The 16,950-nt window shown below is 41.1% G+C and overlaps 1 protein-coding gene across 1 annotated transcript; it reads right to left on the minus strand.

Moving 5' to 3' along the window:
- Positions 1-8,320: 8,320 nt before the first annotated feature.
- LOC103928176 (squamosa promoter-binding protein 1-like) lies at positions 8,321-9,026 on the minus strand. Its single transcript, XM_048569153.1, has 2 exons — positions 8,988-9,026; positions 8,321-8,929 (listed from the first exon to the last, which is right to left on the minus strand). Exons 1-2 carry the CDS (start codon positions 9,024-9,026, stop codon positions 8,336-8,338), a joined length of 633 nt encoding a protein of 210 aa, XP_048425110.1. The 3' UTR covers positions 8,321-8,335.
- Positions 9,027-16,950: the final 7,924 nt, after the last annotated feature.

The following is a 16,950-nucleotide window of genomic DNA, read 5'->3' on the forward strand; positions in this document are numbered from 1 at the left end:
GTAACATTTAGTATGAAAGTTAACTAGAATTATACAAAAGAACACATGTCAATGATTAGATGTATACGTTATAATTATGATAGTGAGCAAAAGTGCTCCCCTAAGAATTGGAGAGAATTCAACGTTTTCAAAAAACAATGTTTTACATTGTTGTTTAGAGTGGGACTCGGCTGACTGTCCTACACTAGCACTCGCACTAGGAAGCTACCTCGCATCAGAGGAGCTGGATTCATTCTTTATTTATTTCACCTCTCTTTCTTTTGAGTCCTCCATTATGGATGTATATATTACAAGGAAACTAACAAAAATCCAAAAAAATAAACAAAAAAATAAAAAATTAGTTTTAATGAAAAAGAAAAAATAAAAGTGTGTGAATAGTACTAGAAAAATGTAAAAATATAGTTTTTCGTTAAAAGTAAATAGTACCAAAGTGTTTCATTAAAACTCTCATTATTATAACCTTTTCTTCCGTTTGAACAAAGATAATTTTTGCGACGAAAGTGCTTGAGCAATTTTTTATATTTTATGTCTATTTTTATCTAATCTCTGATGATTTTTCTTGGATAGTCATCCTTCGTCTATGCTTATCTCTATATATAAAGCCAAGCCTGAAGTGAATAGTATTTTGGGGGTCACAAGCTTCACCAAAAATAAGTGGACAAAAATACCCAAAAAAAAAAAAAAAGTTCAAAAGCAATTCAAAATAATGTATTAAATGTGGTAGGGGTATTTTCGTCATTTTAACAATATTTTTTTAATAATTAATTTTTTTGTGCAAATTTTTTTTTCTTCAAATAATTAGTACCTCACAATAGGCTAGTAATAATATAATTCAATAAGTTGTTCATTAAATAATATTTTCTCTATTTTTAAACACGTTCAAAACATCTTAAGAGGCTGTAATGCTGATTATAAAAAATATCTTTCACACGCAGATAATAATGTGATTAAATTAGTTGTCAAATGATTTTTTTTTTTGAATAAACGATATTATCTACACTAAGGAGGAGGGGGTGGGCTTAGCCTCACAATAGGCTAACAATAATGTGATTCAATCAGTTGTTTATTTGTTTTTTGAACAAACAATATTATCTACACTAAGCGAGAGGGGGATGGGCTTAGCCTCACAATGAGCTAGTAATAATGTGATTCAATCAATTGTTTATTAAATATTATTTTCTCTATTCTTAATATAAATTCAATAGAGACTGATTTTATTATGTGGATTCAATTACTTTAATTGATTTAAGAGGAATTTCTTCTAGCATGATCTAAGATTATTCATTTATTTCAAATATTTAACTTTTCTTTTCTCAATTACGCATATAAATACATTTAAAACGTGTAAGTCACGCGTAGCATGCTGTGATTAAAAAAACAAATACATTCTGCACAAGCGTAAGCGCGTGCATGAAGGTTAGTATTTTATGAAAAGATGCTTTGGTCAAATTTACTATGGACAGTTTTTTTCTATTAATTAAGTATATATTTAGAAGAAAAGATTAAAGTAGCATTATCAATTATGAAATTGATTTTTTTAAGCAAGTGAAAGTGACTACTCCTTGTCCCTCCTAATTTTTTAATTTTCTACTCGCTGAAGCGGTTCTGACTTCTAAATACGCATACCAACTACTATGATTCCAATTCTTCTATGGTAAACTCTGATCTAGTCTCAGGTGCACCTATAGTTTAGATAGAGAGATAGAATTGATTGAGTTCATTCAAGTTTTCAACATCATCGTCATCGCCATCAGGACTCTCTTTTACATGTGCTGCAGATCTTTAACATTTTCTTCTTCGTATTCTTCTTCTGGTGGTGCTGCTGCTGTTGCTGCTCCTGCTGTTGATGATGATAACGCTCCTGATGATGCCCCAACTCTTCAAGAAAAGTATGATGTGTTTATTAGTTTCAGATGTGAAGACACCCGCCCTACTTTTACCAGCCATCTTCATGCTGCCTTACCGCGCAAGAAATTGACATTTACATAGATTACAGACTCTAGAGAGGAGAAAAATGGGAACTGCCCTGGCAAAAGCAGACCTGTAAACTGGTAGGATTTACTGGGTTTGGATCGGGTTCAATCCGATCCGTTAATTTAACGGGTCATCCGAATCCGATCTGTTAAGTTAATGGGTAATCCAAACCCAACCCGTTAAGCTAACGGATCATCCTTTCACCCATTCGAACTCATCCTCCGCCATTAACGCCCTCTCTGCATCCGCTCCTTCCTTACTCGCTGCTGCTCGACTCACTGCCTCTCCAAACTCGCCTGGTCTATCGAATCCGAAATTCAAGCTTGGATCGACCGCGAGTGCTTGGATAGCTTGACACGAGCTCTGGAAGAGAACCCAATTTGCAACGAGGACGAGTTGATCAAGCTACTGACTCAGTTCGAGGACCGAGTTGCGCAGAGGTTCAACCATGAGTTGCAAGATTTGATCTTGAAGTCCAAAGCTGTCACCTCGCTCGAGTCAGTTCTGTGCGAGTCGACTAGGTCATCGAAGCGAGTCAGAGAACATTATGCTTTCGCCATTGCAGCTCTGATCAAGTTCAATAAAGATGTTTTCGTGGGTCAAGTTTTGATGGGTCGGCCCACGATCAGCTCTCTGATAAAAATCGCGTCTACGAACGCGATCAGGGTACTCTGCGCGCTCGTCAGGCTGATCAAATCGCCGCTCGTCGACGAGATCGAGTTCAACGGAGAAATACCCAAGTTCATAAGCTTCCTGAATTCCAAAGATTTGGAAATGCGAGTGATGGCTATGGTCTGCGTGTTCGAAATCAGGGATTTCGCGCGGAAGGAGGCTATGGAGGTTTGACGCGATGCTACAGGAGGGGTTGATTGAGAAGCTTGTGGAGCTGCAGAGGTCGGAGCATGGCGGTGATTTGATGAGGGAGAGCACGGCGGTGATTTGAAATTACACAAAAGTCCTGAATAAACGGGTGAAACGGGTGGTTAACGGGTTTTGCGGGTTTACCCAAAATCATCTGTTATTTAACGGGTTGATCCGTTAACCATCCGATCCATTCATCACTCATCCGAAAACTAATTTTAATGGATCGGGTTAACAGATCAAGTTGAAAATGTCAGGTCTAGGTAAAAGGAATCATGAAGTCAAGGCTTTCGATGATCATTTTCTCCAAAAACTATGCGTCTTCCTCATGGTGTTTGATTGAACTTAAGCATATACTCAAATGCAAGAGAAAAAAGGGCCAGATAGTTTTACCCATTTTTTACAACACCAATCCATCAGATGTACAAAAACAAGAGTTATGCAGACTCGTTTTTGCAGCTTGAAAACATTTCAAGGGCTGTTTGGATAAGGTGAAAAAATGGAGGGATGCTTTGTTGGAAGCAACCAATTTATCTGGGTTTGATAATTCGAAATATAAAGGGTACGTAACTGACTCTGTAACTTGTATCAATTTATTCTTGTGACTATTTGATTCAAATTTACTTCATAAGCTAGTTGAAGGCATTACTTACCATATAATATATATTGCTTGTCACTCATTGTCCTATTCTACAGTACCCGATTTCATTGGGGAGGTTGTGGAAGATATTTCAGCCAAATTGAAACGTGAAACATCTTAAGATTTTAAGGGCCTGGTTGGAATTGAAAGCCACATCGAAGGAATTGAATCGCTACTACGTATTAAGGATTCATTAAGTTTTTTCTCTGCAGGGATTTGGGGTATGGGTGGCATTGGTAAGACCACCCTTGCCAAGGCTGTAGTTAAGAAAGCCTCTTCTAACTTCGAATCTTTTTGTTTTCTTAAAGATGTCAGGGAGAAATCAGAGCAAACAGGTGGAGTCGACTGATTGCAAGAGACACTTCTTAGAGAGATACTAAAGGAAGAACATTTCTCCTTAGAGTCAACTTCTGTTCGAGACCGGCTCAGCCGCACAAAGCCTCTCATTGTTTTTGATGATGTGAATGTGTAAACACGAAAAATTCCTGAAACAAGAAACAAGAATACGTGTACAAAATAATATTTTTTGTATTAATGATTTTGGCGTTACAATCTCTTTGTAATTTGGTCCTCTGATTCTATCTTCGTAGGGTGTAGGTTTGTGGATGAGTTGTTGATCCAAAGGGCCGTCGGGGCTTGATCTAAGGATGAACAGTTGATGAATGGATCTTCAAGGGGCGTTGGGCTTGATCTTGAAGAATGGGTGTATGAGTTTGTTGAGGTTGTTGATCCAAAGGGCCGTTGGGGCTTGATCTTAGAATGGACGGATGATGAATGATGAACACTTTCTTCAAGGGGCCGTCGATGCTTGATCTTGAGTTGGTGAGAGTTCTTCAAGGGCCGTTGGGGCTTGATCTTGAAGGAGGATTTGACGAATAACGAAGAGTGCTTTCTTGATCCTTCGGGATTTGCTTGAGAGCTTTAGAGTTTCAAGGTTTCAAGGTTTTGGTGTAATGTAAATTTCTCTTTCTTTCCTTTTTTTCTCAAAATGAATGCCTTGGCTTCTATTTATAGAATTCCAAAACTTGATTTTTGGATTTAAATAATCAGATGAAATAAATCATTTTTGCCAGGTATTGACACGTGTCCTATTTGATGACTTTTCCAATTTATTTCGATTTTTCGTTGAGTCACACGCTACATGTAAAATTTATGTGACACGTGAGCGTTGAAATTTTAATTATTGGTCAACATTCATTTCACCGAAATTTTAATGTCTACAAATGCCCCCACTTCAAGGCGCGTCGTAGACATGTGCTTGTCACGTGTAGAAGATGCGTTTTGAAGTCCCTTAATGTAGATGTCAACCCAAGGGCCGTCGAGGCTTGATCTTGAATTGGGCTGGAAATTTCTTCAAGGGCCATCGAGGCTTGATCTTGAGCTGGGCTGGAGGATTCTTTTGGTCTCCTCCGAAGGTCTGAACTTACTCCTTTTATCTGGAGTTGAATTTGATTCAAGGGTGGTGAACACTTGATTTTGAATCGGACTTGTGATTTCTTCAAGGGCCATCGAGGCTTGATCTTGAATTGGAAATAAGACCATGAGTGGTTTCAGGATTCAGACACATGGCAGGCAAGCACGAGGTGGAGGTGATGACCTGTTTCTTTGTTCAATCTTTCCAATTCGTATTGAAGAGTACAAATTAGAAAAATTGATTTTTTATTATCACTCGTCTTAGCTGTTCTCCAAGCAGATGTGGTCCCTTCTCTGGAAGTGTATCAACCGTTGAAGATGACTACTCGAGAGCAATGCTAGGTAAGCAACCAGGGAATAGGTTCCAGGTAGTCGGTTCCAGATTGGCAGACTGACTCCAAGTGCCGGCTGATTGCTCTTTTCACTTTGCCATGCGGGTAAGAACAAGGACAAAGAAAAGGACATGGAGGAAGCATGATATGAGATACATTTGCTTTTGAAGAAGCAGCGAATGAATCAGCATATATATTTGTTGTGCTTGTCTCCACATGCTTCGATGTATCATTTTCACTTGCCTTTCTTGCTCCCTTTGCAGAAGTGGTATTTCCTTATGCAGGTTTAGCATCTTCTCTTGTAGTATTTGTCCTCTGATACAGGAGTGGAATGCAAACCTTGCATTTGAATGGACCATCATTTCTTGGTGGCAGCGCAAGTTTGAGTGGAGGTTCCGACATATTGCTTTCTCTGTCCTTGTCTTGGCAGGTGAGAACAAGGGCAAAGGAAAAGACAGGGAAAAAGCATGATATGAGATACCTTTGCTTTCGCCTTTGATGATATGAGATACTTTTGCTTTTGAAGAAGTAGCGAATGAATCAGCACATATATTTGTTGTGCTTGTCTCCACATGCTTCGATCTATCGTTTCCTCCTACCTCATCTGTACTCCAGGCATCTGGTATCTTCTTTGGGGAATACATCAATGGTTGAATATGTGTTCTCAAGGGAAGAAGAAAACTGAGCATGTTTGAGAGGTTTGGTTGCAGCTACATTCTCGGGCGAGAAGAAAAGTCATGCGTTTTTGGGTGTATGCCTTGCCATGATTGTTGATGTATGTAGGAATTGTAATGGCAAGTAGTAGTGCGGATGCGGCAATGACCTCCACGCGTCTTCAACTTTGTCAGAGATCTTTTGACAAAGTTGCACGCATTATCTGAAAAGACGAGATTGCGGCTTTATCACCCACACTTGTCGGCAACCTCCACGCATCTTCAACTTTGTCAGAGATCTTTTGACAAAGTTCAACGCTTTATCTGAAAAGCCAAGAGACCTCCACGCGTCTTCAACTTTGTCAGAGATCTTTTGACAAAGTTGAACGCTTTATCTGGAAAGCCGAGATTGTGTCTGAAGAGTTGGCGAACTTTACGCAGGAAAATCCGGCTTTGAAGAGTGGTGTCTCTTCAATTCTGAATCGATGATTGTGTCGCCTCTCCTTTTATAGAGGTGATCGATCACCTCTAACATGCACATTTTGAAGATTGCCCATTCGTGAAAATAATCTCCGGCCCGTTGAGATTTTACTCCATCCAACCCTTCTTTTTGAACTTCTTGAAAAATGGCTAACCCATCTAACCCATCTAACATTTGCTTAGATTTGAGTCTTAGCAGTGATCCGGTCGCGCCGCGTCAGGGTAAGGTATGGTGCCCGTCTTTCTTATCTTCTAATGGCCCTCTTACAGGTGAAGACTCTGTGATGACTTATGCAACAATAGCTACGATAGTAGCTCGGAACCTCCTCACTCCTAAAGATAGTCAGCTGCTTTCAGGACAGTCCGATGAGTTGGCCGTTCAAGAATCCCTAGCTCTCAGTGTTCAGTGCGCGGGCTCTGTGTCCAACATGGGCCAACACCTACTTGCTCGATCCCGTCAGGTTGAATCATTGATGGCAGAGGTGGAAAATCTCAAACAAGAGATCAAACAGCTTAAGCATGAGAATAGAAGTTTGCACGTGCTTGCAAATAATTATTTGACAGGCATGAAGAGGAAGCTTGATGAGATGCAAGAATCTCAAGGTCGAATTCAAAGTGACCGTCAAAGGCTTGCGTCTTTCTTCCAGAGGCACATTTTTCCTGCGTCATCTAGCGTTCCACCAAGTATTGGGGCTTCGAATGATCTATCTTCGGTGCTTCCCGCTCCTGGAGTTTGGCCAAGTAGTGGGGCTTCACGTGAACAACCTTTGTGAAAGCTCCATCTTTTTTTTTTTTTTTTTTTTTTTTGTACGTACTTGTAATTTCTCGGAGATTAATGGACATGCTTTATTTTATTCAATGTATTGTGCTAAATACAGATAAAACATATACATCACCAAGATGTGTTTTTTTTTTTTTTTCACTTGATGCCGTCCATCATCATTATTTTTTTTTTTATATATATATTTTTCTTTATTCTTTACCTTCATCATTGCTTCCCAACATCATCATTGCTTTCCAACATCATCATTTCCTTTTACTTTATTTTATTATTATTATTTTTTTTTTTTGCATGGTGCTGTCCACCAAGATTCCATCATTTTTTTTTCTTTTATATGGTGATCTGCAAGGCTGAGTTTGTGGGTGAAAACCCAGGCCGAGTCCGCGAGAAGACGGAGGAGGAAGGGGTGTACGTGCTGCTGAAGCTGATCGGTAGAAGGAGATGGCTCGCAAAGGAGGACGAAGACGGACAGAGATCTTTGGGTGTGAGTTGACAAACTTTGGTTTTGTTGATCACATTCAAAGGCAGCAGCCATGGCGGAGGTGCAGAAGCAGCCAGATCTTGAGGCAGAGTGTAAGGCATCAAGTTTGAAGACCGGCTAGTCGTTTGATAGCGGTCAATGAAGCTCTTCGTTGATTTTGATCATGGTGGCCGGGGTGACGAGCTTGAGGTTTGTTGGCAGCTTGAGGAGACAGAGGAAAAAAACTACACCATTGCCTTTGAGCACAGGTAAGGAACACAGCCACTGAGCACAGGCACCGAGCACAACCACCGAGCATAACCAACAGACTTCAGCTCGTTAATTCCCTAGGCTTCCCCAAGACAACCTTGCTTCACGCCGTCGTCCTCGTCTTTCCCATTTAACAAAAATCATGGAAGGTCTATTTCTTGGATTCCAATTCTTCTTTTTGGATGGGACTGATGGAGTGGATTGATTGGATTGTTGATGGTTTAGTTCCATTGATCAGGACAGTACCACTGAAGTGAAGGTGCTTGCTCATCGGAGAAGAAGCTACAAGCCTCCTCACTGCTAAAGAAGTTGTGCTCCTCCACCTTCACGGAAGGTTGATGGCTCTTTTGGAACGGAAAGCAGTTCATTAACGATGATGACGGCAAGGACGACGAACAATAGTTGAATTTGAGTGAAGTGGAAGCCGGCAAGGGGAATCTTGGGGTGGAACCGGAAGCGGCGCCGAAGTAGTTATTTGACGACGAGGAGCCGCTGGAGGACGAAGTCGTGGAGGCGGCAGAGGCCGAGGAGGAAGAAGGGGATGAAACGCTTTTGGGTGTCCTGCCGGCGCTGGTTGTGTCCATTGAGACGTTTTCTGCAGCTCCTCTTCCCCTCGTCAAACTCCACCAGAGAATGGACTCTGCTGCACTGCTGGCAGAATCGTTTATGTTCTCCCTTGACGACGACAACAGGGGTCTTGGACCGGAGCTCGCAGACTCTGTGCCGCCGATGATATTCCCGACAACGGCTAAGGTCCGCCCTGCAACCGTCGACCAAGCATAGAACTTTCAGATGATCACTTTCATTGTTACCGCCATTAATCCTTCTCGACGATGAGAGCTTTATTGGATCCTCCTGCAATTTCTTGAAATCCAATCCTAGAGATTCAGCTGGTCGATTCTTCATCTGGGGTTGTGAGATGCTGGACCCCACCAGAGCATCGAGGTCGCTGTCCTTGAAGTCCCACTCAATTGCCGCTCTGATCAGACCCAAAATATCAAGGGAGGACCAGCTGAGGCACGGAGTTTTTGGCTTGTGGTGCAGCAACAGTAGGGGGCGGACGAGCTGGAAGGTCCAGATTCTGGTGAGGAACGAGTCATGGAGTTTTGTCGTCCTCCTTGACCTCCACTTTAGTCTCGAGGCTGTCTTCGTCTAGCGACATCATGATAGTCGACGGAGAGGGTTTGCAGAGTATGCGGGGGAAGATTCCGTCGAAAAGGCGGCGATGGCGTTCTCGAAAAGAGGAGTTGCAGAAGATGAGGTGCAGAAACGGAAGCCAAGAAGCGAGTGGAGATGTCGAAGCTGTGCCTGGGCCCGGATTTGGGCTTCAACGAGGGTCTGCACCGTCCGTTTTGTCTAGGGCCTTGAGGTCCATCTGCTAAGCTTGGGGCTGCTACTGTATATGTTATTTGGGCCGAGAAGGAATTTATATATATATATTTTTCTTTTTTTTTTCTTTTTTTTCTTTTGAAGAAACTGTTTTTTTTTTTTTTTTTTTACTCAGAATATTGTTGCATTTGTAATGAAATTGACTTTCGATAGTCAAACATTTAATAAAACCTAATTTAATTTTTTATTTTGATGTGACTGAACTCGAAGTTGAATGTTCGAGCTGCTTACGTACCCTTCCAGAGAAAAGATTAAGTCATAACGTAGTTCAAATACATATATTTTTTGTTGGTGCCGTACACAGTTTATGCTCTTGCGGGCTAGGAGCATTTTGTTGTCACCTTTTATGCTCGTGTGGACAATAAGCTTTTGGTGCCATTTGCAGTTTCAGCTCAAGCAAGCAAGGAGCGTCATGGTGCCGTTTGCATTTTCAGCTCATGCAGGCAAGGAGCGTTTGTTGTCGCCTTTTATGCTCGTGCGGACAAGGAGCTTTGGTTGTCGCCTTTTAGGCTCGTGCGAACGAGGAGCTTTGGTTGTCGCCTTTTAGGCTCGTGCGAACGAGGAGCTTTTTGAATTTGTCAAACGATCTTAGAGAAGCATTCCTTGCAATCTTTATAGCAAGGAGTCTTGACTGAGTGATTGAATAAGTCTTTGGGGAAGAAATCGCGCATCGTGATGGCAACGGACGATCTTTGTGTCATAACTTCATCGTCCTCAACACTTTCATGTAGCTTTGAAGGTTGACGGTAGCTGCTTTGCCCCCTTTCCGATTGGTGAACTTGTGGAGGAGACCTATGTTTCTTGTGCATTTTCTTTGGAGTGACATAAGTCCATCCTTCAACTTCACTTGACTTGACTGACATGGTTTTGGAGCATGCCCCCAGCGGTTGAGGTGAAGATTTTGAGTTCAAAGAGCCAGAAGTGACGGTGGTATAGTTTGACTTCACCACATCATTAAGATCTAGCTCGATGATCCCTTTCTGAGCCAACTTCATGATGAGATCTTTTAGCACAAAGCACTTTTCCGTCGGATGACTAATGAAGCGGTGGAATTTACAGTACCTTGGACTGTCAGTACGGTTCATATCTTCTGGCCGTTTGCACTCAGGAAGGTCGATCACCTTTTTGTCAAGCAAGTCTTTCAACATGGCAACCACGTCAGAGTCGGGGAATGGATAAGTCTTCTCCTCAAGCTCCTTCAAAGTGCGTCTACGTATCTCTTGATCACGAAAAGCTTCGGTTTGAATCGCCTTGCTTCGTGTATGGATTTTGACTGGAGTTGTGTTGACCGTCATTGCTTCCTTGGTGGGTTTCCACGTAGCCTTATCCACCTTTGGCCCCAAAACTTTGTCATTCTTGTAGTCGGCGATCTGTTTTTTCTTCCCATGACGGGTGATGCTTAACTCCATATCATGGGCGCGGGTGGCTAACTCCTCAAATGTTCGTGGTTTGATGCCTTGAAGGATGAAGTGTAGTCCCCACTGCATACCTTGAACGCACATCTCAATGGCAGAGGTTTCAGAAAGCCGATCTTTGCAATCCATACTTAAAGAACGCCATCTATTTATGTAGTCGACGACAGGTTCATCTTTCCACTGTTTCGTACTGGTCAGCTCTAGCATGCTTACAGTACGACGAGTGCTGTAGAAACGGTTGAGGAATTCCCTTTCTAGCTGGTCCCAACTGTTGATAGACTCAGGTTCGAGGTCAGTGTACCAGTCAAAAGCGTTACTTTTCAGCGAACGCACGAACTGTTTGACGAGGTAGTCTCCCTCTGTCTCAGCATTGTTGCAAGTTTCAATGAAATGGGCGACATGTTGCTTCGGGTTGCCTTTTCCATCGAACTGCATGAATTTTGGGGGCTGAAAACCTTTGGCATCTTCAAAGCATCAATCTTCTTGGAGTAAGGCTTTGAGTACAGTATGGAGTCATGCGAGCTTCCTTCGTACTGTGTCTTGATAGTGCTTGCGATCATCTCCTGTAGCTGCTGGATAGAGAGAGATCCCATGAATGCCGTTGCTTGGTCTAGCTTCGGCTTCTCTTCAACTTTCTCCGCTGGTGGCTCCTCTTCTTCGTCGACTTCTTTCTCTAATAGGCCAACATTTGGGTCGACTTTCATGTCGGGCAGTGCATCTAGTTGGTTGACAAGTGCGGCAATCTGCAAGTCCTTCTCTTCCACAGTCTGTGTGAGCTTTGCGATTGCTTCATTCATCTGAGCTAGCTGCTCCTCGATTGAAGTTGCTCCAGTGGTCATGACTTGCATGGTTGTACTGCCGCTCGAATCAGCGTCGGAGAGTAGGGACTCTGAGTATTTCCTCGGGCTTTCCCCCTTTGATGCCCTTAGCGAGGCTAGGGTGATCACAGGCTCGTACCTCAGGTGCTCTTGTTCCTTTGACAGAGTTAATGCAGGGGCGGAAGCCGCGGCAAAAAGATCTCTTGCCTTACTTCGGGTTATGATGCCCGAAATATCACCACTTGCGGCGATGATGTTCTTGTTCTTTGCTTTGATTGCAGGAACAACTTGATCCTTTCTTGATGCCATTTGCGTTTTTCGATGATTTGAGGATAGAGATGAGAGGTAGAGATAGTCCCACTGGGCGTGCCAAATTTGTAAACACGAAAAATTCCTGAAACAAGAAACAAGAATACGTGTACAAAATAATATTTTTTGTATTAATGATTTTGGCGTTACAATCTCTTTGTAATTTGGTCCTCTGATTCTATCTTCGTAGGGTGTAGGTTTGTGGATGAGTTGTTGATCCAAAGGGCCGTCGGGGCTTGATCTAAGGATGAACAGTTGATGAATGGATCTTCAAGGGGCGTTGGGCTTGATCTTGAAGAATGGGTGTATGAGTTTGTTGAGGTTGTTGATCCAAAGGGCCGTTGGGGCTTGATCTTAGGATGAACGGATGATGAATGATGAACACTTTCTTCAAGGGGCCGTCAGGGCTTGATCTTGAGTTGGTGGGAGTTCTTCAAGGGCCGTTGGGGCTTGATCTTGAAGGAGGATTTGACGAAGAACGAAGAGTGCTTTCTTGATCCTTCGGGATTTGCTTGAGAGCTTTAGAGTTTCAAGGCTTCAAGGTTTTGGTGTAATGTAAATTTCTCTTTCTTTCCTTTTTTTCTCAAAATGAATGCCTTGGCTTCTATTTATAGAATTCCAAAACTTGATTTTTGGATTTAAATAATCAGATGAAATAAATCATTTTTGCTAGGTATTGACACGTGTCCTATTTAATGACTTTTCCAATTTATTTCGATTTTTCGTTGAGTCACACACTACATGTAAAATTTATGTGACACGTGAGCGTTGAAATTTTAATTATTGGTCAACATTCATTTCACCGAAATTTTGATGTCTACAGAATGATCCAAGGAAAATAAAAGATCTGGCTGGAGATCATATTCAGTATGGTCCAGGAAGTAGAATCATAATAACAAGAAGACGTCAGAGCGTGTTTATGAAAACTGTTAAAGACAATGAAAGTATATATCAGGTTGGGGTATTAGAAACTGATGACGCTCTTCGGCTCTTTCATATGCATGCTTTTAACGATAGCTCTCCTAGAGCAGATTACGCGAAGTTGTCGGAAAGGGTAGTAGATTATGCCGGCGCATTCCATTAGCTCTAGAAATTTTGGGTTCGTTATTCTTCCCATGTAAGAGCAAAGAAGAGTGGGAAGATTTATTGAAGAAACTGAAAAAATATCCCAACAAAGACATTCAAAATGCGTTCAAAGTAAGCTATGACAGACTAGAAGAAAATGAGCAGGAAATATTTCTTGATATAGCATGCTGTTATAAAGGGGAGGGTAAGGAACGTGTAAAAAGAATGTTACGTATTCGTGGTTTCTTTGACGCAGCTGGAATTAGAGTTCACATTGATAGGTTTCTCATATCAATTGATTCAGCATGGAAAACCATAGAGATGCATGATATTATACAAGAGATTGGTTGGTCAATTGTTCGGGAAGAATGTAAAGAAGAGCCCGGAAGACTCAAAAGGTTGTTTGTTGCCGAGGATGTCTACCATGCATTGAAAAACAACACAGTAAGAAAACCCTCATTTGTATGATAAACAAGTCAGATTCGTATACATGCAGTTTGATTAAATTTTGTTGTATATTAGATTCACATGTATACTTTGCTCTTAATTGTTTGGGAACTGCAATGGTTGAAGGCATATTCTTTAACAGGTCTAAGATTGAAAAGCTAGACTTGAATTGCGCAGACTTTACATAGATGTCTAAGCTATTATTGTTATGTGTGGATAATTATAAATATGTCAACTACAGCGACTTAAACGCTTCTCTAGATCTTCCCAATTCTCTTCGTTATCTTTTCTGGCGTAGATATCCTTTTCAATCCTTGCCCTCAACATTTTCTCCAGTGAATCCTATTGAGCTTCATATGCCTGAAACTGAAAGCCATGTCAATCAACTTTGGAGCGAAGACCAGGTATATATCTATGCTTAGTTTAGTTCACTTAAAAAGCGATTCTGCCCAAGTTATTAATTCCTTCCTTTCTCTTCAATTTGTGACAGAATTTGGTGAACTTAAAGTGATCAATCTTAGTTACTCCAAACATCTAATTACAGTTCCAAATCTGTCTTGAAGTCTGAAAATTGAGCATATAGATCTTCGTGGTCGTCACAGTTTGGTTGAAATTCCTTTGTATTTTCAATATTTTGACAAGCTTACTTATCTTAATCTTGGATGGTAAACAAAGCTCATATCTCTTCCGGAGATACCTAGCAACATTGAAGTCTTACATTTGGATGTTGCTGGTATAATGGAATTGCTTTCATCGGTTTGGTCTCACAAAAAAATTTCTTCGTTGGATATTGGAAATTGTAGGAAACTCAAGAAACTTCCAAACAAAAATTGTAAGCTGAAAGTGTCTGGTACTTTTAGTCTAGAGTACTGCTCATCTCTTGACAAGTTTTTGGAGCTTCCCAGGGGTATAAGTGGATTAGATTTTTCTAGTACAGCCATAAAAGTATTGCCCACACCGTCAATGGAGTGTCTCTTTTGTCTCACTACACTAAACTGAATGATTGCAAAAGTCTTGTGAGCCTCCGAACCAGCATTTGTAGGTTGGAGTTTCTTAAGGAACTTGATCTCACTGGTTGCTCTAAACTTGAAAAATTCCCTGAAATCTTGGAGCCAATGAAACACTTTGAATTTCTTGGTTTACAAGGAACAGCGGTTAAAGAGCTACACTCATCAATCAAGTTTCTCTCTGCTCTAAAAAAAATTCAACTGGAGTATTGCCAAGACCTTCAAAGTCTCCCCGCAAGTATTTGTAAGTTGAAATATCTTGAGGGAGTTAATCTCAATGATTGCTTTAGATTCTACAGATTCCCTGAAGTTTTCGAGCAAATGGAGCATCTGGAGTTTCTTCGTTTAGAAGGGACCAGACTTAAAGAGCTTCCCCAGTCAATTGGAATCTAATTGGGCTTCAAACATTAGATCTTTGTGAGTGCAAAAAACTTAAGGTTGTCCTAAAGAGCATCTACAATTTAACAAATCTTAAAACGCTAAGCTTCCACTCATTATGATCCAACTGCGTCATCCAAGTTTAGATCAGAACAAAAAGATCAAGTAACTCTCTCTCTCTCTCTCTCTCTGTGTTATTAAAAGAATAATATGATGTCCATCATTGTTACAGGTAACGTCCCCTTATCAGCCTCTAGTTACAATTGTATGTCCAGGAAGTGAAATTCCAAATTGGTTCCCCCATCGAAATGATGGAACTTCAACAAAGGTCAAGCTTCCCACAAATTGGTTTCGTGAAGGTTTCTCGGGTTTCGCTCTGTCTGTTGTTGTTGCATTCGACAACTGGTCAGTCCAACAGGGTTTGAAGTTTGGATGCAAGTACAATTTCAAAGCTGATGAGGGTGAAAGCCTTGAAATCAGTTGCCATTTCTTTGTTGCATATCGGAATGGAAGAATTAAACGCTTCCTTTTAGATTCAGATCACATGTTCGTGTTCTATCCAGGTCCTGAATTTAAAGAAGGAGCAAAATGGTCCTCCGCTTTTTTCGAAAGTGTCACTGAGGTATCTGTTTACTACTTCCCACGAGTGATAGGCCCGACCCTGTTTCCGGTGAGCCCTTTGTAAAGGTAGAAAAGTGTGGGATACACCTGTTGTACTCCGAAGAAGTTGAGAAACTAAAATTTGATGTCATATCCAGGGAACTGCAAGCAGAAGAAGAAGATGAGGCTGAAGCAAGTGGAATTGATGAGCCTGAAGCCACTGAAAGTGATGAGTCTGAAGCGAGTGGAGGTGCTGAGTTTGAAGAAGCAAGTGAAAGTGATGAGTGTGTTGCTGGTTTGGACCTCTCCAATTTGTTTTCAACTTCAATCTAAAAAATCAAGTTCATCCCACATTTGACCACAATAACCATGTAAGGTACGTAGTTGCAAATTACAAACCTTGCAAAACTTAGAAGACGATTCGGGACAAGATGAGTGTGAAGCAAGTGGAAGTGATGAGGCTGAAGACAGTGGAAGCGAGCAGCCTTTTCGTTTTGCCGGAATGACATTGACACAAAAGAGAGGCAAATACGAGGAAGCGCCGAGTCTAAAGCCAGTGGAAGTGATAAGCCTCAAGCCAGTGTAAGTGATGATTCATTTGAGTATTTCAAAACACAATGAACTCGTTGCTTTTCTAATAAATTGTTGTGTTTTCTTTTCTTTGAAAGAACGGATAATTATTGAATTACGTTTTTTTTAGTTTTATTAGTCTTTCTTTTTAGTTCTATTAATGAAAAATTAGGCTTGTAATGTGCATATTACTTGTAGATAGAGAGAATTTACAGAGGCAAGTATCATATAAAATCTTTAGAGTTCGGAGGGAAACAGAGAAATAGCACAATGGAGCTCAGTGATGCCACGTCATTCTCCGAAGTGGATTCTGATGTCTTAGCCTCCACCTCACCCGACCCGACCCGACGCGACTCATGAATAAGATATAAAACATTATAAATTTTTTAGAGTTTTAACGAAACATTTTTGTTATTGTTCGCTTCAAACGAAAAATCACATTTTTACCTTTATTTGGTACTATTTACTACACATTTATTTGTCATTTTTTTTTACTAAAACTGTGACATCCCACATCGCCCAGGGGTGATCCTTAAATGTATATTCCCATCCCTACCTAGCTTGAGGCCTTTTGGGAGCTCACTGGCTTCGGGTTCCATAGGAACTCCGAAGTTAAGCGAGTAGCGCGCGAGAGCACTCCCAGGATGGGTGACCCATCGGGAAGTTCTCGTGTGAGTTCCCAGAAACAAAACCGTGAGGGCGTGGTCGGGGCCCAAAGCGGACAATATCGTGCTACGGTGGCGGAGCGGGCCCGGGAAGTGGTCCGCCCCGGGCCGGGATGTGACAAAAACTAAATGTTTTTTTGACTTTTCGTTTGTTTTCCTTAAAATTTTGAGTAACTAGATATAAGTCCAATTTTGTAAGCGATAGTTAGATATTGTTTAATTTTACTTAAAAACACCTTTAAAGGAAATGTTAAAATGTCCACATAAGCTATAACAGTTAAAATAAAAAATATAATACTAATGTTCTCCAACCGAAATGCTAATTCCTATGTGGCGATGACATGGATTGACAACACAAAATGTTGTTGTCAAATTTGGCAGCAAAATTAATTATTAATGTTTTTTATTAATTTAATCATTATT

This window comes from the organism of the source record quoted next, unplaced genomic scaffold (assembly GCF_019419815.1).
Source record: "Pyrus x bretschneideri cultivar Hongxiangsu unplaced genomic scaffold, Pyrus_bretschneideri_v1 Contig10, whole genome shotgun sequence".
Classification (NCBI taxonomy): Eukaryota; Viridiplantae; Streptophyta; class Magnoliopsida; order Rosales; family Rosaceae; genus Pyrus; species Pyrus x bretschneideri.

What these genes read in the sequence shown, in the direction of transcription:
- LOC103928176 (XM_048569153.1), bottom strand. Translation starts at nt 9,026, where the DNA reads ATGTCGCTAGACGAAGACAGCCTCGAGACTAAAGTGGAG. An exon ending in GCCTCGAGACTAAAGTGGAG is followed by an intron (nt 8,930 to 8,987) that starts GTCAAGGAGGAC and finishes TGGACCTTCCAG; the next exon opens with CTCGTCCGCCCCCTACTGTT.